The sequence below is a fragment of the Emiliania huxleyi genome (genome assembly GCF_000372725.1).
Source record: "Emiliania huxleyi CCMP1516 unplaced genomic scaffold EMIHUscaffold_7, whole genome shotgun sequence".
Lineage (NCBI taxonomy): Eukaryota > Haptophyta > Isochrysidales > Noelaerhabdaceae > Emiliania > Emiliania huxleyi.
The window spans coordinates 522,735-535,743 of NW_005196756.1; the positions used below are offsets into that span (position 1 = coordinate 522,735).

Sequence of the window (13,009 nt, forward strand, 5' to 3'; positions counted from 1 at the left end):
CGGACGAGTTCACCGGACGCATCGCGTCGCTACCGCCCCATTTGATTGCGGCGCGATGCTCTCGGGCCTGCTGCCGTGCATCGCCGTCGCCGCCCGACCCGCCTTCCAAACCAGTGAGGAGCTCCTCGCCAGCATCCTGCAGGCGGGTGGGAACGTGGGAGCCACCTGTCTGACTGGCGAGGGGCGAGTACTCTTTGGGCAAGATGCGGGGCGCAAGCAGCGTCGGGCGGCGGTGCTGGCCATCCTGCACTGCATCATCGCCAAGAGAGACAAGAAGCAGAAGCGGCGGCGGTCAGGCCCTATCCTGGGCCTGATCAGTCAGACCGTACGCGAGCACGGCTTCTGGGCCACAGTGGCTCACCTCGACGACGTGCGGTTTCAGCGCAAGTTCCGGCTGTCACGCAGTGCCTTTCGGGACCTGTGCGTGCTGCTCGGGCCGCACCTTACGCGTGAAGGTGGTCGAGGCGGGGCGCGCGCCGGACATGCCGCCCCGCCGCTCAGCGTCGAGACCAAGCTGTCTGTGGCCCTACGCTTTCTTGCGGGAGCGTCAGTCGAGGATCTGGACAGGTATGGAGTTGAGCGCAAGAGCAGCATCATGGGCTGCTGCGTCTGGCCAGTCGTGGGCGCGATCCACGCGTGCCCCGAACTGGAGTTTCGGCTCCTTCGCGCGCTGAAGAGCGCGATGGCTCCAGGGGGTCTGGAGCGCAGACAGCAAGCTAAGGCGTCCGGTCCGGACGCGAATGGCAGGACCAGAAACGCATGGCGGGCGCTGTCGGTCGGACGAAAACGCGTCCGACCGGCGAAAAACCGTCCGACGTCAGGGTGTGGAACCGAATGGCAGTACCGCCCCTAACGTAGAACGTCCCAGCCGAAAATCCGCCCGCCGACGATCGATCAGTCCACAATCGTCGGCCCGCAGCGACCCGCAGCGATGGATGCCGCCGCCCCCCCGGCCCCTGCGGCTGACGCGCCGATGCACGACCGGCCTCCGTCGGATGGCTCTCCGGCCTCTCCGGCCGCTGACGCGGCCGCCCATGCTGCTGCCGATCCGGTCCCTCTCACGCTCAGCGATATCCGCACAAGCTACGACAACTTCGAGGTCGCCGGCTTTGGCCAGGTGCAGCAACCACCTGCTTGCCTCCATGTTCACGCTTCGCCCCCCCCTCCCCCCCCGCCCCCCCCTTCTGACGCCGCCGTCTGACCTTAGGTGAGGGGCACGACTACCCGCCTGGAAGGCGCTCTCACCAGCAAGTCACCCAGGCACCAACTCCTGGGCGTTTACGCTTGACTACGAAACCATGCAGTGGATGCAGCTCGATCAAAACGGCGACGCCAACAGCTGGTCCCTGGGCGAGTTCCTTGCGCTCAGGATGAGGTGCGAGCCATGATGCTCGACCCAGCGTGCACCAAGTCGCTCACATTCCGTGAGTTCGTCAACGGGCGACTGCGATCTCGAACTCCGACAACTGGACTGGTGCACCAGCCGCGGAGGACGATGGCTCCCTCGACGACATCCCTTCATCGACGGACGCCTTCACCGCCGCCGGCCCTGGGCCATCCATCGCGGCCTCCGACTGGCTGCCGCAGCTCACACCCTAATCTATCTGCCTTAGGCACGGAGCCAACGGAGCCATCGCGCACGCCCGCAGCATCGCATGCTGCTCCGAGGTCTCCCGCCGAGACCGGCTCGGCGCGGGGTTTGACTGACGTGACTGACTGATGAGTGCTTGCGAGAGAGAGATGTTTAGCAATGCTTGCGATGGATGATCTCCGACACCCAAAACCAAAATGCAAATGCGGAGTGGAGCCCACTTCGCGTGCAGATCCTGCGTCTCTCACTGCCCGAACAGCAGAGGCGGGTACCGCCGCAGGTCCCACACTAGTAAAATATAAAGGGGATAAGGTATACGAAAGGAGTTGCGAATCCTCCCCTTGCTTTCGGGTCATACGAGTAGATCTAATAATCTGTTTCCACCGATCTTCAAGTGAGCGCCCCCCCGGGGGGCCATCGGAGGGTGCCTGCAGAGCGAGGCATCTGGTTTCCAAGAGGCGCTCGGACACTCGTGAGAGGCGCCTGATCTGTTTCTGCACATACACCTCCTCCTCCTCCTGCCGTGAGCCGCCCTGCCCCAGTCATCCAGAGCACGACCTCTGGCGAGCCAGCCAGCCCCACTCTGCGGGCGCCAAGAAGAAGAAGCAGAAGACATCGCGCACGCGGCAGGAGAAGAAACAAGGCGAGCGCGAGGCGGCGCTCGAGAGGCTGCCGCTGCCGCGGCTGCCCGAGCGGCTGCTCAGGCGGCCGCTCAGGCCGCTCAGGCGGCCGCTCTCGGACGGTACAGGTTGGTCACCGCTTGGTTCTACCCTCGCGGCGACTGGTACATCTTGTACTGGGATGGCAGCTCGGCCGACAAGGTCGCAAGGCGCGCTGTCTTCCACACGCTCGAGCACGGCAATCACGACCCCGGCCCCCTCGCAGAGCGCATCAGGCGCGACAAGCGCGAGCGGTCCGACCGCTGAAGCCCGCTCGACGAGGTTTGCGTCTCGAGGTTTGCGTGGGACGCTCTGCGCGGGGACGTGACGACCATCGCCGTGCGTGCAAAGAATTTTATGTTGCGCATGTTTCTTTGCTCACAACCAGTGATCACCCACTTCCTCTCAACGAACGCGACTTCTCTCATTTGAGGGTTTGATCCGCAGAAGGGGGGGCGCAATTGTCGCAAAATCTGGCACGGATCCGCGCAGAGCAGATGGAATCGGCTGAGAGAGGGCCTCAGACCTAATGGTCAGAATTTCCACAGTTTGCTCTACTCTGCTCCAGTCTGCTCCAGTCTGATGCAGTCCCCAAAGGATTTTTTTCGGGCACGCCCCCCCCACTACCCCCCGCCACATGACTACCTACTGTGGAGCGGGTCGGGAGTCGTGCGACACTGTGGTTCGCCACGCAGGTCAGCGATGGGCGCTCCCACGCTGTAGGATTTGCTCGTACTAGCTGGCAAGCTGGACGAGACTCTGCGGCTGGGCGAGGCGAGGGACGCTCCCGCTCGCGTGCCCGCGAGGGCCAGGCCCGTGACGCCGCCCGCAAGCGCCTTTTCGTCCCCAGCGGCCGGCGCGACGGCGCCCGGCGCCCAAGAGTCTTCCCGCCTGCTCCACGCCGAGGGGAGGGAGGAGGAAGGGGATCCCAAGCCGCAGTCAGACGCCGAGCGCGACGTCCCGTCGAAGCCGCTCGAGCCCGTCCTCTTCACAGACTCGTCTCTGCATAAGTCCAACGCCGTCGAGTGCCGCGGGGAGGTCGGTCATGGACATGCAGTCAGGTAGTTCGCCGTTGCCCCATTTTCCTTTTTCTTTTTGGTGTTGAATTAATTAGTTTTTCGCGATTCCTTTTCCGTGTGAAAAGTGCCAATGCGCGCCAGTCCCGTGCCTAGTGTCGCGCGAGGGAGTGGGTTGTAAAAAAAAAGATCGCCCGTGTTCGCTTTTACTTTCGCCTTGACTTTCTGCAACTAACTACTTGGGAGCTTCTGTTCGGTTGTAAAATTCTACAAACAACTAGTCCGAGCTCTCACGCCGCGCGTAGGGCCCTTAGGGGCCTAGCTAGAGAACACAACCCCTCTCCCTCTCTCTCCCCTTTTCTAGTACGTACGTACTTTTAGCTCTGAGAGAGAAGTCTCTCTCTTCTAGTACTTTTTCTCTCTCTTTCTCTTCTCTCTCTCTCTTCTAGTAAGCTAATTGCCGCTACTCGTACAACTCTCCCTTTTCTCCCGATACGCTAAGAGAGACACCACGCGGAACGCATCTCCATCGCTTCGGTGAAGGGGGTGAACCGTGCCATCCTCGATCGCCGTGCTAAGCTCGCTTCCGAGCTCTCACGCCGCGCGTAGGGCCCCTAGGGGCCTAGAGAACACAACCCCCTCTCTCTTTTCTCCCAGTAAGCAAAAAGTACGTACGCTAAAAGTACGTACGTACAACTCCAAGCGCTCCAAAGTGCGCAGAACCAACTACGCCCACGCCGACGCTCCGGCTTTGCTTCTGTGATCGTCCGCCCCGCTCGCGTCACGCGCCATGTACCGTTTCAACGCGAGCACCATCCACAACGACGGCCGACGATGTGGTGCCTGCTGCGGCGCACGCGGTGACGTGACATCGCCGATGTGCATGGGGTCGGACCCGGTCGGCGAGCTTCACGGGCTGAGTTTGCACGAGGTGCAGGCACGATGCATGGAGGACGTGCGCTGCATCGGCTTTTATCAGCGGCAGCTCCGAGGGCATGAACTCTTTCGGCCGGTACAGGCGTGGACGCAGGGGCGGCGCTTCCGGCTGAGGCCCGAAGACGCCGTCTTCGGGAAGTGCCTCCCAGCGCCAGACTGCCAGACTGGGTCAGAGGCAGCAGCATCCGAACTGTCGATCTCTGGGCCTCGGGAGCAAGTCGCCACCGTCAAGACAAACGTGAGCCGACATGTGGACTTAGGGCGCGTCACTGGGAATAAGTACGGGTTCCCCTTCTTCAATGTCACGCTCACCAAACTCGCCAACTCCTTGCAAAGATTCTCGTCCGCGGGGGCCAAATTTGACGAGGCGATTCGCGGGCAGAGGCAGACCCAGATCGTGAGCATCAGCCTCGGCGAGAGCAACACGGAGGCACGCCAGTGCAAGCTCTTGAGGAAGGAGAGCTACGCGCCGTGCGAGCTTGGGCGCAGCTTCGGGTGCGACTTTGCGAGCGGCAGCATGTGGGTCAATGGCTGCCGCGGCTGGTTTCGCTGCGCCTCGAGCGATGTGCACTGCGGGTATCCTGGCCAGTGGGGGGCGCAAAACTGCTCGTGCGCCCGTGCACCAAAAGCCGTGGACTTCCGAGGTTCCCTTGAGTCCACTCAAGCGCCACGCACGCATGACCTATTCAATCTCCAGTTCCCTCCGGTCTGTCACGGCCGTTTCATGGCCGTCACGGACGACCTGTGGGGGGCGGGTCTCGGCTTCACCTCAACCATGCTGTCGCGCCTGATGGTCGTTGCCGTGCAGAAACGACGGATCCTGATCGAAGTGCCCGCGAAGAAGCCGCGATGGTGCAATCAAACGCTGCAGTGCTTCTATCAGCCATGGACCAATTGTTCGCTCGACCAAAAAGGTGCAGACGTACTCAAGGTGAGCCTGAACAGCTATCACAGAAGCCGACAGTGGTACGGCACAAACAAGCTTACAAAGTCCATGCAGCCTCACCCCGCCCAGTTCTTCTTTCGACCAAACGCGCTCGTGCAGCGCCACGTCAACGCCGTGATTGCGCAGTGCGGCGGCACGGATTACTGGACCGTGCACGTCAGAGACTCGCCGGAGAAGCGGGCAGAAAGGCCCAACAAACACTTTCCCGACTTGCAGGGATACGTGAGCAGGCTACCCCAAAACGTGAAGCGGATTCTGTGGCAGACGGCAAACCCGGCTGCCTTTCAGGCGATACTGCGGTACTCTAGTCAGCGCCCGGGCCTGCGGTTCTGCTACACCAACTTTTCGAGGCACACAGAAGACGTGTGGGGCGGCCGGAACGCCAGCTTCACCTACGAATCGGGCCTCACCGGTGCCGTCAACGGCGAGCTCGGGCACCTGGGCACGGGACTGATCAGTCTCCAGTCCTCGATGTGGACCAGCTTCCTTGCAAGCTTGAACGCAAGCATGAAGGTGATTGCCGTGTAGAGCGGCCGCCGGTGGTCGGCCGACGAGATGACTGCTGCGGGAGTGCGACCAGACGTGATCAGCTACAACGCGGCCATCTCTGCGTGCGAAAAGGCTGGCCAATGGGAGAAGGCGGTTTCGTTGCTGTGCGAGATGCCGGATGCTGGAGTGCAGCCAGACATGGTCAGCTACAGTGCGGCCATCTCAGCCTGCGAGAAGGCTGGCCGGTGCGATGAGGCGCTGTCGCTGCTGCGCGAAATGCCTGCTGCGGGAGTGCAACCAGGCGTGATCAGCTACAACGCGGCCATCTCAGCCTGCGAGAAGGGAGGCCGGTGTGACGAGGCGCTGTCACTGTTCCAAACGATGCGAGAGGACGACGTGCGACCAGACGTCATCAGCTACAACGCAGCCATCTCTGCGTGCGAGAAGGCTGGCATATGGGAGAAGGCGCTGTCGCTGCTGCGCGAGATTTGCGAAGCTCGTTCAGGTGCTCGAGAACTCGGGTGGTGTTGGTGGCCTCCATGAGTGCGAAGACAGTGAGCGATGCCATGGCTGGGGTCTCCGGCACGGATGTATAGCACCAGCCACTCCGTGAACTTTCGCGGGAGCCGTGAGCGGCTGGCTGCTCGGACTGACTGTTCGATCCGCTCGAGAAAAAAAAACAGGACGCAGCGCCTCTGCCCTCGCCACGGAGCGACCAGTCTCCGCTCGCTCGGCGAGGCGACTCGCGACCACGCCCGGAGCGGCCGCCCTGCCGAGTCAATCGGATTCGGCATCGCTCCGCTGATTGCGACGAGTGCGTCTATTGCCTCAGGACTCGCTGGACGCTGCTGCTCCAGGTACTGGGCTGGGTTTTTAGGCATTGTGGGGTTGGCACTCCCATCGACCCTCATGACCTCCTGCGGTCTCTGAGATGGACACCAGTGGGTGTGGGGCCACAGCCAGGATACACTCGAAGGCTGGGTAAGCAGTAGAGGTCGATACTCGACGCGTCCCACATGGTCTGTGTCGCTGTCGGCGCTGTCGACAGGACGTCGAGCGACACCGGTGGCAGTGCCACCCAGGAGTGGTCGGGCGGTCTCCCGTCATGAGAGAGCCACCATGTGATCCGTATGATGATTCCTGACAACCGCCTCAGTCAACTTTTGTCACAGTTCCCGCTCTGAGAGGAGCTGCGGGTCAGTTCGACAGCTGGAGCTGTGTCGCCGGCGTGCGGCGGCCTGCCTCCGGAGGTGCCTCTGAGGTGGACATTTTTTGGTCACCGTGAGAGAACGCGTTCGAATTTTCACTCCGGAACTTCAACTCCGCACGCGCACCGGCCAGGGCTACAATAGTGCCAGTGAATGCGGAGGCGCGAGTCGGAAGGCCGCGACCGTCACATATGGTTTCCCAATTTTCCTACAATCGCTGTGAACACCCAGCCACGTATGTCGAGGACACGTGCCGAGCGTCGCTGCGTCTCTCACCTGTTTTATGTCGAGCACTGTGGTGTGCATTAGTACTACGACATCACCTTTCGCTGTATTCGGAAAGCGCATGTGTGAAGTAAGATCGCAAGTGCTGTGGCGCCGTTCATGCTGTGACAGAGCCCGATTCGTCCCGTTGGGCAATCAGATCGTTCAGAAGCGCATGGTTTTCGGCCTTGTTGTCCGGATCCCATGGGGCCTCATACAGCACGGCACGACTCGCCGTCCTGATGGCTGCTGTCAGGTCACCCGAGGCTTTCTCGCTGAGCGCAACGTACTTGTGCACCCCCGGGTAGTGCCGGTTCATCGCGATGCCCATTGAACCGGGGCCACATATCGCGCGCTCATATTCGCCCGTCTCGAAGAAGACGCGGGTCATCCCCATCCAAAGCTTGAGCTGCAGTTTGGGCCCACCATAAGTGTGGTCGTCTCCCATGTCGCGCACGATCGACATATACAGCTCCATGGCCGCCTCCCAATCGGCCATGTCCTGCTGTGCGGCGGCGAGCTTCAGCTTCGTCTCAAGGAGCCCCTGTTTTCCGCCTGCAAACACTTTGGGCGATGCACCTCCCTGCTCTAGCATCGTCATGAGTCGGTCAGCCTCGTCATCGTCGCCAGCCGCGAACGCAGCGTCCGCCTGGGCGAGAATCTGCCTCCGTTCGTCTTGCACATTCTGATTGCTGGAGTTCAGCTCGAGCACCGCCTTGAAGGCCGTAACTGCCGACTCCGCGTCACCTGCGATGAGCAAGATCTCCGCACGCATGTGGCCGGCGCGCAGATCCGTAGGATCGACGTCGAGGATCTTCTGCACCTCGGCGAGAGCCAACTCGCACTGCGCCTGCTTCTCCGCACCGCTGATCTTTTGTGCGCGTGCAGTATGCATCGAAGCACGATCGAGAGAATGTTGATCCACGTCCGGAAGTTGAGCGCGACAGAACGGACAAGTGGCGTTTGGCGAGAAGTTCTGATAGTTGCGCAGGCACGAGTGACAGAACATGTGGCCGCACCCCTCAAGCGTGACTGGCTGGTTCAAGCGCTCCAGGCAGATGCCACACGTATCAGTTGTCTGCGGTGGAACCTGCGCGCCTGGTGCCTCCGGTGCCGTGCGATATGCGAGCTCCGCAGCCAGCGACTGATGAAAGCTTCGGCAGTCCGGCTTGTGCTGCGGCCAGTGTGATCGTTGACACTTGGCGCTGCAGTAGAACACAAGCTTGCAGTTCGAGCAGCGCTTCGTCGCGTTCGGCTTGTCGCATGCGTCGCACTCGATGTGCTCGCGACTCATCGTGGAGAGCGCCAGCGCGGCCAGCGGCGATGCTTCCGATGGAGGAGCTATCGCTCCGCGCGGCGGCAAAGCTCGAGGCGCGAGACTATGCAGGCGCTGCGCTCGAGCAGCCGCGTCATCACTGGAGTTTGTGCTCTTCCGTTCACGTGCACGAGCTTCCCTCGGGATGGCGTCGCGTGGACCACTACATCCCCGAGGACGCCGAAGGCATGCCTCGCCCTCATCACCCGCGTGACCTCGTCTAGGAAAACCACCGAATCATAGCCAGGCGTGCGGATCCGGGGAGGAGGCTCGTGGCGGATTTGGTTCGGTTCAGCCCTTCCTTCGACTCGTGCCGTCGGCTGTCCCTCCCCCGTCTCTGCTCCTCCCCTGTCTGAGGCTCGCGTGGCTTCCTCCCTCCGTGCTCCCGCCGGCGGCTGGTTCTGCCGTACAAGGCCCCGCAGTTCTTCCGCAACGATCTCTCGGTGTCCGAGCTGGTCACCTCCGTTGCCCCATGTCAGCCGCAGCCTAATTCTCTTTTTTGCCCCCGGTGGTGGCACGGCAAGTCCCAGGCATGGCTCCTAGTGTGTCCGCGGCCGTCCTGACCGTGCTCTTCTGGTGGTGCGAGGAGACGGACCACACTGCCGACGGCGTCTGCAACATCCTCTGGTCGAGCCAGCAGCTCGGCATGACGAGCGATGGGACTCAGGCGCACGGCCTCCGCCTCCGCTCTCAATTCCCCGCCTCTCAAATCCCGTGCGGCCTCCGTGTGCGCGCAGCTGCGCGGCCTGGAGCAGATGATGGCGGCGCACGCACCGCGCACAGAGGCGGAGTATGCGCGCGACATTGGCTCCATCTTCAACTCGTACTGCACAGCTGCCGAAGGCTCGCGTTGCTCTGTGCAGATGGGCATGGCCCTCGCCTCACCCGCGGCGCCCTTCTGACGCGACCTAGGCTTCACCGACCGCAAGAAGAAGGATAAGTCGGCAACGGTGCCTCGCCTCCGCCCCAGCCTCACCGTGTGCGCTTGAGCGCCAACACTGACGCCGCAGTCCCGTTGCCGCCAGATCTGTGCATCCCGGGCAAGCAACACGCTGGAGAACCTCTTCCGCGCCCCGCCCAAGGGCTGGTCGAAGATGGGGTGTGTGGTCGCCACCCTCGCACGCCCCTTCCTTGCGACCACCCACCCCCCCACTTTCGACCAGCCCACCACTCCCCCTCCTGTCATTGCACGGGCCCCCCGCTCCCAGCACCGTCCCACCCAAGTCGACCCTGCGCCTGCCCACCGTCCACACGCCGCACGCCGCACGACTCGTGTCGCAGGAGCGGATCCGCCGACATCCCCTCGGCGGACCCGCGGCAGGTGTCAGATTTGATAATAGTTTCCTTCCGAGATCGCGCCCCCCCCTGCCGAGATGTGGCGAGCTGTCGGGAGATACGGGGAGATACAGGGAGATATGGCCCCGCCAGGGAAGGGGCTGCCCTGGTGGACCACTGTCACATCTCCACCCGCGGCAGGCCTTCGGAGAGAGGGAGGGAGGGAAAGAGAAAGGAGGCGAGGAGGGGGAGGGGATGGGAGGCCTCGAGCCGCATGGTGGGAATCATCGGCCAGAGGTGGTGCTCCGTCTGCAGCGAGATGGGCCCTGTGCGAGCGAGGAGGAGAGGGGGCGGGGAGCGGGGGGGGGGGGGGGGGGCAATGTGGCGGAGATCAGAGGGTTGTCCTACTCCAAGTGCACCCTCTGCGGCCGCGCGGCGGCAGCGGCGGCGGGTGGCGGCGGCGGGGTCGTGCAGTAGAGCAGTGCTAGGATGGCGGCCGAGCAGGCGATGCCGAGGCAAAAGGTGCCGAGAGCGACTCGCGTGACGGAGAGCCTGGACGTGAGCAGCCGCGCGGCCGTGGCGCCCACCCTGGACGCCGCGGAACCCATGCTGCTCACGCTCTCCCAGCTTCCGCCGCCAAGCCGCCCTCCGCCAGCTTCGGCGCCCGCGCCGTCCACAGCGCCGCCCGCGTGCTCCTCTATGAAAGCGACAAAGGCGTCATACGTGCGCGCGGAGCCAAAGGTGGCCAGTCGCTGCCCGTCTCTGAAGAGCAGGACTGTCGGGTAGCCAGAGATGTCGTACCGCCGAAGCAGCTTCTCTTCTGCGACGCCGTCCACCTGAGCAATGGAGACGCCTTTCTGCCCTCCAGCACCGTTGTATTTAGCGGCGACGCGCTCGTACTCGGGAGCCATCTTCTTGCAGTGTTTGCACCAAGGAGCGTAGAACTTGACGAGCCAGAGGCCCTTTTCGGTACGGTGCCACGTTTCTCCCCGCAGCTGGATCACTTGGCTCATGGGCTGCACTTCGCTGTCGGCCGCAGTGCGGCACAAGGTGGTTTCGGACGACAAGACTACGAAGAGCACGAGCCGCAGCGCTTTCATGGCGAGAGGCGTAGGAGAGAGTGCGCCCGATGCTCGTGCTGTAGCTTGTTTGCCAACCCCAAGAAACCAGTCCAAGTGAGTGCGGTGTGGGCAAGGCGCCGCAACGTGATGGGTTCGCCGCGGTTTCTAAGCCTTTCCTCACAGCGCCGGATAGGGCGCGCCGCGGTTTCTAAGCCTTTCCTCACCCCTCACCCACCCCATGCCGTGGTTTCTTAGCTCCGGCCGGCACTCAAGCCAGAGCCGGCCGGAAGGATTTTTAGGTAAGAGCTAAGAGGGGTAAGCTGCGGTCCGCGAGGGGGGAGAGTCTGCCGCCTTAGGCTGTACGAGGGTTTCCTCTCGCACCCTACCTGGTTTCCTTTCCGTGTTTCCTGCTCGTTTCCCTACAACACCCTCTAGTTTCCTCGGGAAACCCCGGGGAAACTCCGTGGAATTCGTCATTTTGGGGGGGCTCTGAGCCGTGTCTGAGGCTGTTTTGGGGCCAAAATCGGCAAAATACCGGGTATTTTGCGGGTATACCTGGAAAACCCCGGTATACCTGGAAAATACCTGGGTATCGTGCCGATTTCCTCAATTTTGCCCCAGATTTTGCCCCAGACCAGCTCTCAGACTCAGGGAAACTCGCGAGTTTCCCGAGGGAAACTCGAGAGAAACAGAATGGAGCACCAAACACCCTCTGGTTTCCCTGGAAACTTCCGGAAACGCAAAGTGCTGGGGACCCTCTGGTTTCCCTCTGGGTTGCCGGAAACCCTCGTACAGGCCAACTGCCGCCGAGTCGGGGGAAGTAGGAAGACGCACACACGCCTCCATCCACTCCACTCAGAACACCGCAGACTTGGAAAGTGACAAGTGGTCAAGTGCGCGCGCCGCAGGCGAAGAGAAATGTTGAGCTGGGGCTCCCGTTCACACTCGTGTCTGGCCTTTTCTCGGGGCCGCGCCTGCGGCGCGCCGTGGTTTCTTAGATTTTTGCGAAAATCGCTCGGCGTGGTTTCTTAATGGTAAGGTTTCTCAATGCCCGCAACCCACTGTATAGGAAACGGTGACTTCCCCGCTATTTACACCGGTAGGAACCGGTGTATTCTTTTTTTGCTTGAAGGCCTGCGCACAGCCTCTAACTATCAGATATAAATAAGAAGTGCAAGTGGCCCCCCGCGGAGCGCTGGGAAAAGGACCGCCGCAAGCGGCGTGGCGTGGGGCGGTTGAGCATCCCTCCGGGGGCCCCTCTGCGCCGGGGAGGCGTTGTTGGAGGCTAGGACGCAAGCGTCCGTCACCTTTTTCAAACTCGGGTCCCACTCGTCCGCCGCTACGCTCCGACCCGAATTTGGAGGGCCATGAAGTTTAAGGTGTTGCTGCGCAAAAGGGGCGGGGCGCGCGCGCGCGCATGGCAGGCCGAGTATGCTCGGCATATGGTGAACCCGCGATGGCGGTCCCGCTTTTCCGCGATCATTTCGTCCGTCCAATCGAAGGAAGCGCCGGATCGCCCATGTTATGGAGTTAGCCTTACCGTTCTTCGTCTCAGATTCCGTGATTTTTGCACGGTATTCGGATTTTCGCTATTTGGTCGTGTGGGTGTGTACTCCGGGATTAGTCAATGGTACCGCGTCGGCGACGCGGGCGCCTTGCGGGCAGAGCCCTTAGCCACCTTTTGTCTTGCGCGGTCAAAACACACTAAATATGTGCTAAATATGCACTAAATTTGCGCTAAAGTCGCGCTATATACGGCACTCGAACACACACGAAAACTATCAGTAAAGTTCATTCACAGCCTTGTTTTGAGAAGAAGTACGTCGCTGCTTCTGTGCAGTCACGCCAGTCCCGACACTACGAACGAAACTACTCTCTCCCAGTCCCGTGATGCCGAAAATGCTCCACTCGCCCCAGCCGCCTTGGCAACCGGGGCGGCTCTCCGCCTTCACGTGCGCTCGACTGTCGGATGCGTGCCTCACACTGCACGAGCCGTCACCCAGTTGCTCGAGCTCCTGCGCAAAATCGGACCGACCGTTTCGCATTGACGGGCATGGACACAACGCCGAGGCTGAGATCAATGCAGCAATCGGTGCCTTGTGGCACCTCGCCGACCCGTTCGACAGCTTCAAGCTCCGGCATTTGGAACGGGACCTGTTCGCAGTGCAACGCATAACCGCAAAGCGCCGGCGTCAGCTGCATCGGGCGCGTGCAGCCGGCGAGGAGCTGACAATGATCTGGCCAAACTG

General features: G+C 61.9%; 4 protein-coding genes across 4 annotated transcripts; 2 read left to right on the forward strand and 2 right to left on the reverse strand.

Moving 5' to 3' along the window:
• Window positions 1-5,703: 5,703 nt before the first annotated feature.
• EMIHUDRAFT_197872 (hypothetical protein) lies at window positions 5,704-6,567 on the forward strand (the record flags this gene model as incomplete). Its single annotated transcript, XM_005761815.1, has 3 exons — window positions 5,704-6,142; window positions 6,350-6,451; window positions 6,515-6,567. 3 exons carry the CDS (start codon window positions 5,704-5,706, stop codon window positions 6,565-6,567), a joined length of 594 nt encoding a protein of 197 aa, XP_005761872.1.
• Window positions 6,568-7,227: 660 nt separating this feature from the next.
• Window positions 7,228-8,403, reverse strand: EMIHUDRAFT_197873 (hypothetical protein; the record flags this gene model as incomplete). The annotated part of the gene is made up of 1 exon (XM_005761816.1): window positions 7,228-8,403. One exon carries the CDS (start codon window positions 8,401-8,403, stop codon window positions 7,228-7,230), a length of 1,176 nt encoding a protein of 391 aa, XP_005761873.1.
• Window positions 8,404-8,947: 544 nt separating this feature from the next.
• Window positions 8,948-9,500, forward strand: EMIHUDRAFT_432853 (hypothetical protein). The gene is made up of 3 exons (XM_005761817.1): window positions 8,948-9,091; window positions 9,162-9,374; window positions 9,450-9,500. Exons 1-2 carry the CDS (start codon window positions 8,957-8,959, stop codon window positions 9,324-9,326), a joined length of 300 nt encoding a protein of 99 aa, XP_005761874.1. The 5' UTR covers window positions 8,948-8,956; the 3' UTR covers window positions 9,327-9,374; window positions 9,450-9,500.
• An 891-nt stretch (window positions 9,501-10,391) lies between these two features.
• Window positions 10,392-10,652, reverse strand: EMIHUDRAFT_48803 (hypothetical protein; the record flags this gene model as incomplete). Its single annotated transcript, XM_005761818.1, has 1 exon — window positions 10,392-10,652. A coding segment is annotated over one exon (261 nt), but the record flags the coding sequence as incomplete, so codon positions are not given.
• Between the last annotated feature and the right edge of the window lie 2,357 nt (window positions 10,653-13,009).